General features: G+C 42.7%; 1 protein-coding gene across 1 annotated transcript in view; it reads right to left on the reverse strand.

The window, feature by feature from the left end:
* The window catches only part of IL1RL2 (interleukin 1 receptor like 2), a 33,092-nt gene extending 25,201 nt beyond the window's left edge, over positions 1–7,891 (reverse strand). Inside the window, exon 1 of the mRNA XM_029936204.1 lies at positions 7,739–7,891. Within this exon, the coding sequence (XP_029792064.1) occupies positions 7,739–7,870 (132 nt within the window). The 5' untranslated portion in view covers positions 7,871–7,891. The remainder of the gene's footprint in view (positions 1–7,738) is intronic.
* Positions 7,892–18,599: the final 10,708 nt, after the last annotated feature.

An 18,599-nucleotide genomic window follows, 5' to 3' on the forward strand; every position in this document is an offset into this window, starting at 1 on the left:
CTGCACTAAGTGCAGAACCTGATATGGGGCTTGATCCCATGACCCTGGGATCATGACCTAAAAGAAAACCAAGATTCAAATGCTCTACCAACTAAACCACCCAGGAGCCCTTATACATTCAAAGAGTATTTTGGTATATAAGTTACATCTTAGCACCATCCTATGAACTGTGGGGAGATGCAAGAAACATATGATTCCTAGATCATGGGTAATTTATAACCTAACTGAAGATGGTTATCTATCTATCTATCTACTGTCTATCTATCTATCTACTCTCTATCCAACCATATCCATCTATATCTGTACATAGAAAGATCGATAAATATCTACAGAAGATTTGACAAAGAATATATTATAAGCTACAGTGAGTGCTGTAAATATTAAGTCTAATAGACATTGAGAGGAGAGGCCTACGCAGGCCAGAAGGAAGACTATATGGATGAGGATTGGGTTGGGTCCGCAGAGGAGTGCAGGGGGAAGGTGAGAACAGGCAGGAACGCCTTCCACCTGCAGGGGACCACATCTCCCAGGGGACCCCCCTCTCATGGCATGATGTCCCTTTTCCAAGACTGCAAGCCCAGGTGATGAATGACTGTTTCCACTGTGTTCCAGGCCCAAATACACCTTCTCAACCTGTCAGGGGTTGAACTTTACAGGGGTCCAAAACTCTTCCAGAACATTCTGCTTGTGGCCTGAGCAATAGTCAAAGTACGCCAGCTAGGCTTATGGGCAGATGTCACGTAACATGTCACATCCCCCATGCTGCTGCTGCATCAACAAGAACAACCTCACACCAAACCAGCTGGAGGTCTGGGTGGTCTCAGGAGTGTCTTTGTCACTCGTCATCCTCAGCAGCCACCCACAGCGTAGGCCCCAGCCTCCATCTGTCAGAGGCTCACATTCTCGTGCTAATTGCCACTTCTTCCATCTTGCAGACCCACTTCTGAACATTTCCTCAAAACTTGGCCCCTTTCTTTGGGAAGTGCCACTCCACAGAGTGACTTCTTGGATTGTTGAGCCCACTTATTCATTAAAGTATTCAAGTTGCTGCTCTTTGCTAGTCGGTGAGAGGCTCTGTTGTGCAGGAATGAGATATAGTCCCTGTCTTCAGAAAGCTCACAATCATATCATATAGAGGACAGACTTTAGGGGTTACCCGGATAAAGATTTAATTGCCTGAGTTTTGAGTTCTCTCCTCACTGAGTCAGCTGTATTAGTTCAGGAGCAGACTCCGTTCTTCACCATTAGAATAATATGAATGATCCAGCTTGGAAGCTAAAACTCAATTAATGCCAGAATGGGCATTTGTTTATTTACAATGTGAATTTCTAGAAGTCTTACATCATTCCCCATTTGGGAAACCTAATTATAATTGGACAGTTACTTAACAAACAGAATGAGTATTATTAGTAACGGTCAGATGCAGGAAGGCATCAGATCCCATAATGTGATGCCACCTTCTTTGGAGGAGGGACCCACAAAAAACATTGAGTACTCGGACTATGAAAACGTTCTTTGGATAGGGTTTGGATAGAGGCAATTTCTGGAGGCCCTGAATATGTTGATACATATATCCCTTTCTATGTTTCCATCATTGAGATGTACAAATATTTACTCATATGGAAATCCACTCTTGATCATTTAAGAAGCAATCTTGATGGCTCCTGTCCCCTTACAGTGACTAGGACTGCTTCTCCGGTAGTACGCGAGGGCAACATTTTCGAGTTTAAGTTCTCAGAAAGCCTTGATTGCTACTTACAAATCTGTGAGTGATATCTCACTAACAAGATTTAAACTCAAAATATTAATAATAATAACAGACAACAGTGGAATGTATTTTGTCTCGCAAGCACCAAGGACACTTGCAGCCCAGCATGTGCAGTAGTTGCAGGAACAAAATAGCCCAGAGCATCTGGCTAAGATGCAGCACCCATAGGACAGTGATAGAGATAGAACTGGTCAGGCACCTGGGAGCCCAGTCATAGGAAACCATGAATATGGGATGATCATTGCAGCTTTTCCAGCAAGGGAATGAGACGATCATATTTGCCTTTGAGAATGACCTCAGGAAGTACAGAGTTAGCCTCCTAGTAGAGCAGAAATCATTGTATTGAGAAGGAATTTGGAAATGAAAGAAAAATTGGAGGCATTATTGTTTTTCAAATGCGAATACTTCATTGTCCATGAGAATGGATTATCTTATTTAAAAATGTTTTTATGTTTATTTTTAAGAGAGAAACAGAGACAGAATGCAAGTGAGGGAGGGGAAGAGTAAGAGGGAGACACAGAATCTGAAGCAGGCTCCAGGCACTGACCTGTCAGCGCAGAGCCTGATGTGGGGCTCGAACGCACGAACCACGAGATCATGACCTGAGCTGAAGTCAGATGTTTAACCAACTGAGCCACACAGGCACCCCAAGAATAGATATTTTAGTACGTGAACCTTCTCCTTCATAAGCCTTCAATTTCAAGGACCATCTCTACTCCTCTCAGTCTTCAAGTCTCCCAGCCACTTGGTCATTATCCAGACCTACTATGTTTCTAAATTTCTAAAAACAAATATACAATTCTGATTATCATTTTTTATTATTCCATCTCTTCCATCCCTTTATTTTAACCAAATAATCATATCTGATATTTATTTACTAAGTAATTACTATATACCTATACTGAACTGAAGGCTTACCAGATAGATGATTTCATTTACTCTTCAAAACAAAGTCTGTGAGGTCATATCTCTCAGATGGGATTTAGGTGCAGAAAGCAAAAGCATTCAATCTATTTTAGGCAGAAAGGGATTTAAAACAGGTGCTTACAAAATTTTATGAAGTCCTCAGACAGTGAGATCCAAACCCGACCAAGCTGGTCAACTAGCTCACAAGATCCTTGCTACCCCTGGCATGACTGCGGGGTGGAACCCAAGACTCTGCAATGCTCTACGTGCAAGTCAGACACCAGGAGTTGCCACGACGCAACGCTAGTGTGCGCAGTCATGCCGTCTCCTGAGGCCACCCCAACAAATACCTCATCAGAAGGCATCGGCACTGCTGCTCAGCTCCCACAAAGCCAAGGTCTGGGCCCTGGAACGCCGCTGCAGAAAAATGCCCAGGACCATGCTGTCCGGCAGAAAAAATAGGACAACTCTACCGTTACTCACTTAGGCCTTTCAGGGAAGCTAGCCAAAGAAGTCACATCCGGAACTTTGGCTGCAGGAAACCCTGGAAAACTGCAGGGTGTGTGTTTGGTTGCTTTGTTTTTGCTCTTATTTTCTTTTTAGCTTTATAGCCTCTCTAATGTTTAAAGAGGCTCACCATGGACAGTGAGCATCTACCCACCATATTCATTCTATTTTTCTACATGAACTTTCTATACATCAAACCCATTTTTCTATCTTCTCTTGAATCAGTCCTCTTGACCCTTCCATTTGGTATTAATTACCGCTTTCCTTCAGGTATTATTTCCTTTTCCATCATGTGGCCATCACTTTAGTGTCACTGTCACCCTTTATCCTTCCAGCATATTCAGCCTGCAAAACCCCCTCCTGGGTCGGGCCTGTCATCGCTCTCCTATATGCCTACAACCCGATGTGCACCATGGGAGAAAATCACATCACCATGGATCTGGGCACCACTACTAATTCATGGTCTTCACCTTAGAAATTCTCTGCCTTCAACGCTCTCATTCACCTACTCTCCTACACTGTTCTTTCTAAATTTCTACCTAATCTCTCCCTCCAATTAATGGACAAAAGAGGGGCCACTGGGAATGAGTTCCCTCCTCTTACTCTCCTCTCCTTTCCCCTCATTCTGTCAGTTCTCTTTCATACACTCTCCTAAATGGTCTTCATTTAATCACTGAATTTCTGAAATAGCTTCAATGATCCACATGCCACCATCCGCAAGCCCTTCCAATAAATTCCCTGCAGTGCCTCTATGAGGACTTTACTAACATGTAAAGAAGGAGCATATCATTCTCCTAATAGTGTATTAGCTGTTAACATACATTAAATAGGGGAAAGGTTATGTGCAGGTTAGCATACAAGATCTTCTACTTCCTAGCATCACCTTACCCCACTCTGACATGGACCCAGACTCTACCTAATGCCCCCAAACACCATTCTCTTTCTCACCTGATCCCTTTGCACCTGCTGGTTTTTTTTTCTAACTACCATCACTTTTTCTGTTCCCCACCAGCTTCATTGCTATTTATTCTTTCAGCAGTGCAATGCTTACCTCCTTCACAAAGCATTTCCTGGCACAGACCCAGGAGATAATAGGCTTTAAATGCTTGGAGAATTGATTCCAATGCTCTCAGCTGACAGAAGACAATACTGAGGCCCAAAAAGTAACTCAAGGTCTGAACTAGATAGTGACAAAAACACAGCCACAACTGAGGTCACTGGTGGGACAGTTTCAGAACACCCCCTCCTCTTCATACTGCTTGAGTCCTGGCCTCCTATCTGCTCAAGCTGAGCAGATATTTAAAAAATAAAGATATCTGAGCCTCACCCATGGATAATCTGATCCAGGAAGTAGAAGGCAAGTCCAAGCAAGGGCTTTGAAAAACTCCATCATTAACACCGAGGTAGTGACAAAGTTGATTCTGAAAATCTACCTCTCTACAAATGTCAAGTGCTTTCAAACTGATGACCACAACAGGTCCAGGCCAAGAGGAAAATATCTCGAGAAGAGTTCTACTGTCAAGACTCTAAAGGGTTGTAATGCTGGTGCCAAGAGGTCATTGCTGCAAGGCTCTTAGGTGGGAGACAGAACGCTGAAGGAGGAGTCGACAGGAGCCATGGAGAGGGACGTGCGACATCATATTCTGAGAAGGCCGAAGACAGACTTAGAAAGTGGGTAATGCCACCATCAAAACCAACTGAGGCTGAGGGGACTGTGGTCTGGCAATCAGTACCCTCTGAGCAGAACGGGAGTGTGGTTAGAAATTTTTTTTTCAAGTAGGCGCCATGCCCAATGTGGGGCTTGAACTCATGACCCTGAGATCAAGAGTTGCACATTCTACTGACTGATCCAGCCAGGCATCCCTTGGAACAGGATTGTTGTTAGTCATTAAATTGTAGTCAGAGCTAATGCTAATAAGAGGATAATGAGAGTGTACAAAGTGTTTATTATATGCCCTGACACACATTAAAGGAGTGCTTGTCATGCAGTTTTTTCTACTGGCCCAATAGTTCATAAGAAAAGTGAAAAATGTTGGAGATAGAAAGAACTCAGAAGCCATTCACCCATTCAGTTGAAATTTACTGACCATTTCCTCAGGGCCAGGTATTAGCCTCGGCAGTGGAGAAGGCACAGGTGGTAGCTATAAAGTCTGTAAAGACGAACTTCTCATTAATAGAAGGCTGGTATTTAGAACTAAGTATCCCAAATTATTCCTAAAGGGACAGCCAACAGACTGATAAGACAGTGCTTTGATGGATCTGCTGGTATAGGAGACGAAAGCTACAGGCAAGGCCTGAAAAAAAGGAACATCCTGCAAAACCCTGAAGTCACCAGCTGGGACTGAAATGGCCACACAGTTTGGTTAAACCACTAAGAGCATGGCCCTAAAAGAAAACTGAGTCAATAGCAACTTCAAATGATAAGTCTCACAAGTTTACTACTGCGCCAAGCAAGCTAGGCACAAAGTACTACATACAATATGATTCAATTTCAATGAAGTTCATAAACTGGCAACTCCAATCTATGCTAATACAAGTCAGGGGGTTAGGGAAGTACAGTTCTTTGGAAGACGGCCTTCTGAGGTGCTGGTGGTGTTTTAGTTCTTGACCTTGATCATTGGAAGGGGTAATGAAAGGGTAGGTTTAGTTTCTGATAATCCATCAAGCTTGTCTGCTTATGCTTCACACATTTTCTATAAGTACTCTGAGCCTCAATGAAAATTGTTCATGCCTTCCAAAAATTGGTACTCAGAATGTATAAATATATAAAATCTCCTGTAAGTCAGTAACAAAATGGTAAGAAAAACGAAAAAAATAAATAGGGCAAAAGATAGGAGTCAGCAGTTCTGAGGATTTAAAAATGGTCAATAAACGTATGCAAAGGTTATTCAATCTCACTAATAATTAAGGAAAAGCAAACTAAAACAACAATACAGTAACATTTATACCCATCTGATAAAAAATATATAAGTCATTTATACCCAAGCCGATAAAAAATATATATGTCTTACAATACAAAGTCCTCGATAAGGTTTTAGGGAGTCTAGAATATTGCAGCAGAGAGAATAAGCTGATAAAAAATTTTGTCAAGAAACTTGGCATCATCCGTAAAATTGAATACTTTATACATACCCTACAATCTAACAATTATAAGGCTAATCAGAATGTACCCTAAAAATCTTATGCATTGGCAAACATGCTTTAAAGCACATGAGGACATTCATTGCCACAGTCCCTGTGAGAACAGAAAATGGAAACAAAGTAGATGAACATGAAGCTTATGACAGAAAGGATCAACAAGGTCAAGACTGGATTCTTTGAAAAAGTAATAAAACTGACAACTCTCTTATGAAAGACTAATCCTGTGAGACAGGGAGAGACAAATACATTGTAACAGGGATAAAAAGAAGAACCTTTCGGCAGAAACGGACATTAATAGAGCAAAGGGGATAAACCATTGCATGCCAGAGTGTCTGAAATGTTTAATGAAATGAGCAATTTCCTGCAAAAATGAAATCTTACCAAAACTCTTCCAGGAAGAAATAAGAAATTTGTATAAGCCTATCTCCATTCATGAGATGGAATCGGTAGATAAAAAGCTTCCGCAGAGATAATTCACGCCCCAGATGGCTGGGTTGACAGGTGCTAACAAGCAGAGTTATAGGAAAACAAGTCCCAATGGTAAATAACCAGGCTGTGCTTCTCCATGCCTAGGATTATGTCTTAGACACTAACGTCTGCTGGTACAGCCAAGAAGAGAGAATGCTCCGAGGTGAAAACACAGAGTGCAGAAAGGTGAGTCAAGGTTTCGTGTTTGCATAAAAAGGCAGGGACAAAGATGTAGTTTCATTTGCTTGGATAACACAATACAAATATAATGCAAAGAATAGAAGAAACTAATAAAGGCACCACATGCTAGGAAAGGTGTGATGGCCCATGGCAAACACAGCTCAGGAGTGTAGAGGACACTTTCCAGGGGGGACTTTTTACACTTTGTGATTATTGAATTGTGTGCATGTAGTACCCATTCAAATAAATTTATTAGTCTGTTAAAATAAAAGAACAATTGAGAACAGTTCTGGAAAAATACAATAGTGGGGAGGTGATGAATACAGGAATAAAATATTACAAAGTTATAAGAACCATAAATTTTAAAAGCAATAATCAGCACAGTAAAATTATCGATAGCAATTAGCTAACAAATCTGTCCTACATACACAAATCTCTTCACCAACTGTGCCTTAAAACTTAAACTAAAAACAAGTAAGTTTAAAAAATTGTTTATGTTTATTTATTTTTGAGAGAGAGAGAGAGGGACAGAACACAAGCATGGAGGGAGCAGAAAGAAAGGGAGACACAGAATCCGAAGACAGGCTCAAGGCTCTGAGCTAGCAGCAGCACAGAGCCCAACGCAGGGCTCGAACTCATAAACTGTGAGATCATGACCTGAGCCAAAGCTGGATGCTCAACCGACTGAGCCACCCAGCCACCCCCAAAACAAGCACGTTTTAAAGAAGTAGAAAAATATCAAGAGGAAAATTATTATTATTTTTTTACCTTGTACCACGTTATTGAATCCAAAATACAACTCTGTGGAAAGTTCAGGTAACAAGTAAGGCTCTCGTCTTTTCCGGCATGTAATATTTGTTGGTATTCATCTGATACAGTCTGCTGACTGTTTCCAGACATACAATACCAATATTTCCTTAACGCAGTTAGGTTTACATGGATTCTGTGACAGGTGTTTGTATAGCTGTAAAAAAAAAAAAGGCAAATTGAAACCTTGTAAATTCCAACAGTCACAAAATCAAACGAATATGTTCATCTCCATATTGCCAAATCATCTTCAAGATACGGCACAAGCCCTCTGCCTCAAACAAGGTGGGATGCATCTCACAAATCATTCATTACAAAAGGAAAAAAAATATTTATATTGCGGAAACCCTGGACAAGTGATCTAACTGAACACCACCAATGAGGGGCAGATGGACACCATGAGCCACTGAGTGTGTTGTCTGAACAAGACACAAACTACATACTATTCCAGCCAAGAAGGCTCACCTCAACCTACTCAAGAAGAAATGTCTGGCAAACCCAAATAAAAGGATAGTATATAAAACTATATACTGTAGTATACTACTATATACTATAAAACTATATAAAATTGCCTAAACTCCTTAAAAATGTCAATGTCACAAAGAACAGAGGACCTGTTCCAGATGAAAAGAGACTGAAAATACATGGCAGCAGCTGCAATACATGATCCTGGATTGGATGCTCTACCAGAAAGGAAAGAAAAAATGTGTCACGAAAATTGACACAATTGACAAAATTAGAGTATGAATTGGGAGTTAGATAAAAATGTTATGTGATGGTTACATTTCCTGAATATGATAACTACACTGTGATTATGTATGAAAATATTCTCGACAGCAAATACATATGGAACTACTCAAGGCTAAAGGAACAAGATGCATATAACTCAAGTGTTTTAGAAAAATGGCTCGAAAAAATATTGCATGTAACATACATATACACTTGACCCTTGAACAACATGGGGGTTAGGGCAGTGGACCCTGTGCACTCCTGAAAACCCACATAGAACTGAACTACTAGGAGCCCACTATTGACTGGAAGCCTTACTGATAACATAAGCAATAGATTAACCCACATTTTGTATGTTATATGGATTATATATGGTATTCTTATAATAAAGTAAGCTTGAGGGGCATCTGGGTAGCTCAGTCAGTTGAACAATTGACTCTTGATTTCAGCTGAGGTCATGATCCCAGGGTTGTGAGATCAAGCTCCCTACTGGGAGCTCAACGTGGAGCCTGTTTAAGATTCTGTCTCTTGGGGCACCTCGGAAGCTCAGTCGGTTAAAGCGTCTGGCTTCGGCTCAGGTCATGATTTCACAGTTCTTGAGTTCAAGCCCTGCACCTGGCTCTGTGCTGACAGCTTGGAGCTCGGAGCCCGGAGCCTGCTTCAGATTCTGTGTCTCCCTCTCTCTGCTCCTCCCCGGCTGATAATCTGACTCTCTCTGTGTCACTCAAAAATAAATAAAACATTTTTTAAAATTTCCTAAAAAGATTCTCTCTCTCTCCCTCTGCCCCTCCACCCTTCTCATGCTCTCTCTTTTTTCATTTCTCTAAAATGAAAAAAGAAAAAGGAAAAAAAGAAAAAAATAAAGCTAGAGGGAAAAATGTTTAGGAAAAATAAGAAAGAGAAAATACATTTACAGCAATGTAGTATATTTATCAAACAAATCTGTGTATAAGTGGACCTATGCAGCTCAAACCCATGTTGTTCAGGGATCAGTCATATATGAAGAGAGACAAAGACCGAGAGACAGCGAGAATTATAAGGTAAATGTGGCAAATGTTAAAATAATGAGGAATCTAGATAAAGGATAGATGGGAGTTCTTTATACTATTCCTGTAAATTTTGCATAAATTTGAAATTACTTCAAAGAAAAATTTTACTTTACTAAGTACGTCTCATATCTGTACGTTAATGATTTGTGAGAATTCATGTTTATTGTTTTCCATGACAGACAGCATCCATGTCTACTTTCTAGGAAAGATAGTCTTTCCCTGTTTCACGGCAACCAGATTTAATACTCTAAATCCAGCCCAGATATCCGATGGACTTGTGTGCCAGACCATTTCCATCTCTGTTATTTCATAACCTAGCGTCAAATAGGACCGAAGACCTCCACAAGGCAGCTTGCTGGAGCTGTCACCTACACAGTGCGGGACATTGTGGGAAGGAGCCGGAAACAGGGGTTCCTGGCCACTCCCACTCGTGCACCACTGGGCAAATGCAATCCCCTTCCTAGAGTACCAATTTCACACATAACCTCAGCTAACTGTCCCTTCAACCCTATCAGGCTGGCATTACTTCCGTTTCACAGATAGGAAAAGCAAGGCACAGAGACATCAAATCATTTGTTAAAGACATGCATGCCAGTAAGGGAAGGTAACAAAATTGAGGCCCTTAGGCTAAGTTTGTTCACAAATGTGTTTTATTTAAGCCATACTCACAAAGCTTATTGCAAAGTGACACACACACACACACACACACACACACACACACACACACTGAAACACACACACACACACACATATACTTCCTGGTTCCTTTGAAAAATTAGAAAATGGACTTGAGCTGTATAGAGATCACTGCCTTTGGTGGGACATATGCTCTCTGGTTCCCCACAGCCCCCTCCAGGCCCAACTGTCTCCACACACACCCAGCCCTGGGTCACTCATGTACCTAATATCCTAGCATGAGGCTTAGCATAGGGCCTGGGACGTATCTTATGCTCAGTCACTGTTAAATTCCTATGGCCATTACGAAAAGGGGCTCAAAGGAGGTGCATTCCTATCCGGTTGTGCCACTTGTCACAAAAACTTCTGGCACGCTAAGAGAAAAGGCAGCAATAACAATGGGAGAATCAGACTTTCAAGCTGATCTGGCCTCTGGCCTTATTTCAATGGGAAAAGATGCATTTCATGTTCCAACAACGGATTTATAAATCAGTTGTAAAATGTGTTCACCGGAAACCATCTGGTAACAATTATAAAACCGTATTTTATTCTTCTCACTGACCTTTCTTTTAAAAATTTTTTTAATGTTTATTTTATTTTTTGAGAGAGAGAGAGAGTACAAGCTGAGAAGGGGCAGAGAGAGAAGGAGACAGAATGAGAAGCAGGCTCCAGTCTCGGAGCGCTCAGCGCAGAACCCCACACGGGGCTTGAACTCACCAACTGTGAGGTCATGCCCTGAGCTAAAGTAGGACACTTAACCCACTGAGCCTCCCAGGTGCTCCTTCTCACTGAGCTATGTTTATTAACAGTTTATGAAGAATTTTCCCAAAAGAATTTTATATATATATATATATATATATATATATATAAAACATTATAGAGGCGTGTGAGAGAGAGAGACAGAGGGACTTAGTTCTATTTTAAATGAGAAACTTACTTTATAACACATTGGTAGATCCCAGTGTCCTCCTGTGTCAGGGGGAGAAACAAAATCCAGTTTTGCTCCTGGTGAATTCTAGACTGTGCATTTTTGGATATTGGGCTTTTGCTAGGATATTTATACCATGTTACGAGTACTTTCCCGGATGTTGGAACCAGGTTTATACAATTAAAAGCAAAAGGCTGGCCTGCGGGAGGCGTCTCCCTGTACATTCTAGTATCCTTGCACACATCTAGGGAAAGAAAGAGGGAAGAGAGAATCATGAAAGAGAACCCGGGTTCTATTTATTATTAGTTTTAACAAATTCCTCTTTAATTTTCTAGCCAATTTGAAATTGTATTGGAGAGTTTTCTCGGCGTGCATGTTCCCTGAGACAGTCTGCCGATTTGATTTATGGACAAAAACGTGTCCATAAAACAATTTACTTGTCCTCTCCATCTGGGATGATTTTGTTCTGTCCCTTCTTTTCTGAGTCCTTCCACCCGCCCGCGCAAACGTTCCTATTCTGAGCCCCCTCGTCCTGTTTCTTTGTGCTCTGACCCCCAGTTATTTCACTCTGTCTTGAATAAAAGGTGCAGGTATTTCATCCCAAAAAGGACTGTTTACAAATCTGCTCACGTCAAGGCCGTTTTCTACTGAACCGCGATATAAGTTGCATCGCACTGCGTTTCTTCCTGGAAGAAGTCTGTCTGTTCTGCTCACAGTTTCTTTGTTTTTTTAACCCTGGGTCATAAAATGACCCTTTGTCATATAAAATAGTATTGTATCCACTTGGGCATTTGGACTCAGGACTTCCAAATCTGCCTATCCACACCTCCTTCCCACCCCGCCCACTCACCCCAGCCTGCCACCCCTCCCTAGTCGCCTCAAAACTCAAAGGGGACGTTTGGGGCTGAGCATCAGATGCTGGCAACTTGGGGTTCCCCACTCAGTGTACTTCTACTTGGTCCCACGGGTAGAAGTCACCGCGCGGCTGGGGGGCTCCTGCGATCCCCCGGGGTCGCCGCTCCCGCAGAGCCGCAAGGGGACAGGGCGGCGAGGACAGCCCCACTTACCCGCTCCGACCAAGGGTGCAAGTGCCAAGGACGCGCCGCAAAACAGCAGGGCCAGCATCCCTCGCTGGGCTACAGGAAGAGACAAGGTGCGAGCGGGTGAGGCACGGCGGCGGCCGCGACAGCGGGTCTCAGGACCCTAACCCAGGCCACTGACCTTCCCGTCTTCGCGGGGAGCCTACATTTACCCGCAGTGCCCTCAAGACTCCCGCCCCCGGCCGACGTCCGGACCACGCAGGCTGGAGAGGGATAGGCGGGAGCAGTTGGGAGGCTCGATGCCAGGAAGTGATGGGAGGGAGGGAGGTTCCCAACTCCGGGGTGCGAGTCTGGCGCCCGGAGAACGGCAACCCCGCCTGTGCGTCCCGTGCAGCCTCTCCCCTGCGCCTGGGCCCAGTGGTCCGAGCGCAGCCCGCACCGCCCGCTCACCTGGGAGAAGCCCGCTGGGGCCGACCTGGCAAAGGGCTGCAGGGGAGGGGAGAGGAGGGCAGAGCGCCGCCGGACCGGCAGGTGGACCGGAGCTGCCCACCTTCGCCCAGAGACGGAGCCCGCTCCCCCATGGTCACCCAGCAGGCCGGGGCGGCCCGATCGCGGGCCTTTCGGTCACGCACCTGTTAGCCCGCCACCTCTTTCCCTCCACACCTTCGCCTGGCCCAGCCGCACCCTCCCGACCGCCCGCTGGCTGCCTCCAGACGGGCCTGAGCAGGCAGGATCCCGTGGAGAGTGGAGAATCTGCAACAGGCCCTGAACTCAGGCCTGGCATTTCCGTACCACCCCTCTTCCTTGCCTCCGTGGGCAGGCAGGCCTACCTTCCCCAGGGGGAGCGGAGAAAGGGATGGTGCCATCAGACCAAGAAGTGGGTTTAAAGAGGTCCTTAGTGATTTTCTGGCAGCTGGCAAGTCTTTCCCTGGCAGTCATGTCTGCCTAAATCTATTCCGAATTGTTCCCATAAGTGAATTATTTCCTTTCTGAACCCCGTTTGAGCAGTTTTTCCGTGCCCTGCTTTGGTCTGTATAGAATACCCCAAACTTGAAGCCATCACAAGCAGCTTCTAAGGAATAGCATTACCTGCCTAAGGCAAGCTGGCAACTTCCGGAAAGCGGACACCCCAGGGCGATCCTGAAACACCTGGAGCACAAAGTCCGCTTCCGCCTGAAATCTCCAATGATAACAGGACAGGTTACCCCAGCCATCAGGAGACACCCAGAGATGTCCCTGCAGGGCACTGGGACTCAGGGGAAAAAATAAAATATATGGAATGTAATTGCCATTGAGCAGATTCCCGGCCAACCTCTAGCTGGCCGTCTTTGTGGTTTTAGAGACAGGGAGGCCGAAACAGGACAGGAGTTCAGCAATTTCATTAATAGCACAGCTTTCTGTGATGGGCTGGGGGCCAGTGGTTTGCAAATTGCTATACTCTTAAACATTATCAAGGATTCTAAAGTGCTTGTTTATGTGGGTTACAGCTGTCAGTATTTACTATATCAGAAATTAAAATGGGAGCATTTAAAATGTTCATTTTCTGATTTATTTTAAATACGAACAATAAACGTTAACATAAGTGTTAACCTAAATATCGTACAGCTTTTGAAAAATAACTGAACTTTCCAAAATAAACAGAGTTATCGAGAAAAGTCATATTGTCCCACATACTACCATATACCCCTGCTCACTCTTCCCAAGTCTCTGATGTCTGACTTAACAGAAGACAGCTGGATTCTCACACCTGCTTCTGCATCAAGTCTCTTAGGACGTAACGTGTCAGGCAGCCTTTGGAAAAGTCCACTTTCAGGTGAAAAAATGGAGAAAATGAGAATTAAAAAGACAAAGAAGGTCTGAATACTATTATGAAAATAGTTTTGATTTCACAGATCTTGGGACCCCTTAGGCCTCTGGCACATGGAGGACCCCTTTGTTAAGCTGTAAATGGAGATATTTTATTACTTTCCCCTAATATCAGCATTAAATGAGGTTCCTCAGTACATATACATCCTGCAAGGTCTAGGCACCTACCCAAAACAAAACAAAGGTGTTAGCACAAAAAAAGTCAAGTGACGTTATAAGCAGCGTTAAAAGTTATTTCAATCTTTTTTCTTAATTTTCATTGTCTTGTTCAGTTTCTGCCTTATGTAAAAATTGGGATCACATCTTATTTTTTTTTATAGTTGGACAATAGTCACGTGTACCAAATCCAATCAGCATAGTTGCCCCAAAGCTTATGAAGATACCACATGACATCTCAGCACCCCCCCACCCCTCCCTGCAGCACCTCTAAGGGATATTTCTGGTATTTTCTTTCTCTAGTGGGGCTCTGGACCTGCCGCTTAACACTTTCAGGGATGCTTTCTAGGCCTGTATTTCCTGATACAGGGAGACAGACCACCTGGCTTCAGGGCAGAACCTATCAGGAAGGTGTAAATTGCAACTAAAAACAACAGAAAGCTAAAACATTTACACCAGGCTCTTGATTACCTTGAAAAATTGGAGAAACTAAAGAGCATTGTTTGCTAATGAGAAAAGGGGAGTAAGGAATTTAAACAATTTGTTTAGGGAGCTTCTCTGTGGCTAAACTCAGGCTTCTTTACAATGGGGCTGAGAAAATTCTTGTTTTATGCAGGAACTTCCTGAGTTCAATCATTTTATTCTTCTTCACTGATTTTCACATTTAAAATTTTCCTTTTAGGGGCACGTGGGTGACTCAGTTGGTTAAGCACCAACTCAGGTCATGATCTCACCGTGCGTGCGTTCGAGCCCGGCGTTGGGCTGTGTGCTGACAGCTCAGAGCTGGAGCCTGCTTCGGATTCTGTGTCTCCCTCTGTCTCTGCCCCTTCCCTGCTCACACTCCGTCTCTCTCTCAAAAATAAATAAACATTTAAAATAAAATAAAATTTTTCCTTTTAGATGTGCAATGTGCAATGGTTAACAGCTGAGGAATTCAAAACAAGTCATGGAAGCAAGACCCAGCCTCAGAAATCACAAAAACCAAGTTTCTTGTATGTATCCCTCCCCCCATCCAAACTCGCTATCCTGTTTAGTGCTTATCATTCATGTGTGTGTGTGTGTGTGTGTGTGTGTGTGTGTGTGTTCCTTAAGCAATGTAAACGCAATCATTTTGAGGAGTGTGGTTCAAGGTCACTACGGTATGATATTCCATTGTATGACTGTACTCCAATTTATGTATCCCTCTCCTTTGGACACATACGTTCTTTCAAAGTTATATTTGCCCTTAAAAATAGTGCTGTGGTGAATATTTCTATAATGTTCTCTTATGTGGATTTTTTGAGAGGTTGTCTAGTGAGTGAAATTGCGACATCACTGGGTAGATGCATCTGTGACTGTATTAGAAAATCCCTCATTTTCTTCACATTAGGCACCATTAAAGCAGAAGAGTTGCATTGTTTCACATTCTTGGCAATATTTGGTAATATCAGACTTACACATTTTGCCACTTTCACCAGTCCGGTGATGAAAAAGCTGTCTTGTGATTTTGTATTTCTTGAATTCCTAGTAGGATGGGACATCTTTGCCTATATGCATTGGCCATTTATGTGTCCCCTGGGAAACATTTTCTCACGTGTTTTGTCCTTCCTGGTTGTTTGCCTTCATTTTGGTTGCTCACTTCAATCTGCAGAGAACTCATTAAATTCTGCCTCTTATGTCTCATATGGTTTCTTTCAAAGGGAGGCACAGAGGCGCCTCACTGTCCTGTCCCTGACCAGGAGTTCAAATCCCAGCAGCAGCCCTTCTCTATGAGATAGGGATGATTGGACCCACTTTTCAAGTGCCATTTGTGAAACCCTTGTCACAAGTGCCTGATGGCAATAAATACTTGATGAGCCTGGAGTTTATCCTCACTCTTCCACTGACTCCTCCTCATCCGTCTTCCTGAACTGCAGATAATTTTGCGGTGGGAACATTCTTAGAAGCTATTGCCATTAGGCACAAGCCATGGTCAGTGGACTCTTTCTAATCGTTTATTTATTTATTAATTTATTTTGATGAAGTGAAATCATTTCTCCTTAGATCCTGTACCTCTTCCTGAGAGCAGGTGGAAAGCAGCAATTTCTAGGATCACTGAGTTCAGATGGGTTGTCTTTCACCTTCAGGATCTGATGTGTATTCAGAAGACTGCCAGGGTGATGATTTTTATTAAAGACCTCATACATGAATGTGTATTTTATATAATGTGCAGTGGGTTTTATTTGTTTGAGCTAAATGTCCGATGATTTCCCACTGAACCCAACTCACACATCAATTTCTCCCAAGAGTTTGTACATTTCAAAATAACGTAAATGAAGCCAGGCCAGTGTGAACTGAAAAGAGTGAATAAGCAGGAGTTCTGGGTAAATGAAGTCACAGAGGAGACTGGAGCTAGACCATCCAGGGGACCCATAGGCAATGAAAAGAAGGTTGGATTTGAATCTAGGTAAAATGAAAAGCTATTAGAAACTTTAAAACAGAAAAGAAATATAACCGTATTTGCATTTTTTAAAATGTCACATTGACCATTAAAAAGTCATCAAAATGGCTGAAATTACAAAAAACTGACAATACTAAGTGTTGGCAAGGATGTGAGACAACCAGACCTATCGTATACTGTTGGTGGGCACACAAATCAGCACGACTATGTAAGACACCTATTTGGTAGTATCTTTGGAAGCTAACTCAGCAAATCCACTCTGAGGGATACACCAAGTAGAAATGTATGTATCTGTTCACAAAAGAGACATTTGCTAGAATATTCACAGCAGTAGTATTTGTAACAATCAAACACTAGAAATCACCCAAATGCCCATCAACAGTCGCATAGATAACACAGATGTGGTTGATTCACAGGATGCGATCCCGGAGAGCCGTGAGTAAGAACTACACGCGAGTGTAGGCAACAATATGGACGGATCTCACAGATGAATCTCACATCTATATAATGTCAAGCAAAAGACAATGGATTAAAAAAAAGACATCATACTACTTGATTCCTTTTACATAAATTTCAAAAACAGGAAAAAGTAATCTCTGCCACTGAAAGTCAGAATGGTGGTTTCCCTTGGGTTAAGGGCTGTCAGTACCTTGAGGGACACGTAACAGGGATGCTCCCATCCTGGCATCTTCCTTGCTTGATCTGGATGCTGGCAGTATGGGCGAAATGTGCCTGTGAAACTTCATGCGCCTGCTTCTGTATGTGTCCCTTTCCAGGTGTAGGTTACACTTCAATAAAAAAAAGAAATCAAAGGCAATTTATCTCTGGATATGGTGTAAAGAATCAGTTATGAGGGATTGGGCAGCAAGTGGAGAAAAATGACCCTGGGTAGGAGGCCACTGGAGTAGATCAAAGAATGTCCAACCAAAGCACAAAAGCTAAATTATGGACCATCCATTTGACAGGCTTAATCATCACTCAGAGATCACATTTCAAATAATAGCAACATAGGCAAATATTTTTACTAAGTAAGGGTATAAACTGCTCACATTATATGATCCCAGTTTTATCAACAGAAAGACAATAAAATATTGGTAATAATTTTTAAGTTATAAGATAATGGGTGATTTTTTTCTTACATGTACTGTTTATAAATCTCTGCATTCTCTCAAGCCAATATTGCTTCCATAATACAACGAAGGTGTTTTTTTTTCAAACTCATTTAAGAAAAATGGTTCTCACACAATCAGTTCACAGAGGCATTACTGTCCCCACGTGCTAACAGCCTCCCTTTTACTCCCTAAATCCCCTACATCATTATGCCCACCCCCGACAACGTTAGTTATGCCTAATGCTCTCCCATCCAAAATCTCCACTAGCTCCCTTATACCAACTCCAGATGATAAAGGGCAGATGCTTTAGTCAGGGATTTAAGAACCTCTATGGTACAAGGTCATTTCCTGAAGTGCTTTGTCTTCACACTATTCTCTGTGATTAGGTTTAAGTGTTTTTCTGACTTCAGAATTTTCTCAGTGTCTGGCATAACAGGAGGCACATAATTAGCACTTTGAAAATAATCCAGAAGTAAACTTAAGAGAAAAAATATCTCCCCTATGCTTGAGAATCTAAGGGAGGATGTGGGGTCCAGTTTTAGGAAATAAGAACTCAGAAGAAGGCAGAATTATAAATTTCCTCTAAACAGTAGTGTTCAAACAGATGGTCACTGTGCACAGCCGTGAAGGCGACCAAGAAGCTGGACGTAAGATAGCGGAGGAGAGAAACAGGAGCGGCAGCCAGGCAGGATTCTCCACGCAGGCAAGGCAGAAGTGGGTAAACATGCAGTCCCTTCTCACTAAGGAAGTCCCAGGAGTCTCTCTTTCTCCGCATAAAACTAGTGAAAGGAAAGCCAGGGAGCCCTGTGGAATGGCATTCATGCACTCATCTCAGACCCAGACGTATG

The sequence above is a fragment of the Suricata suricatta genome, chromosome 4, assembly GCF_006229205.1.
Source record: "Suricata suricatta isolate VVHF042 chromosome 4, meerkat_22Aug2017_6uvM2_HiC, whole genome shotgun sequence".
Taxonomy (NCBI): Eukaryota; Metazoa; Chordata; class Mammalia; order Carnivora; family Herpestidae; genus Suricata; species Suricata suricatta.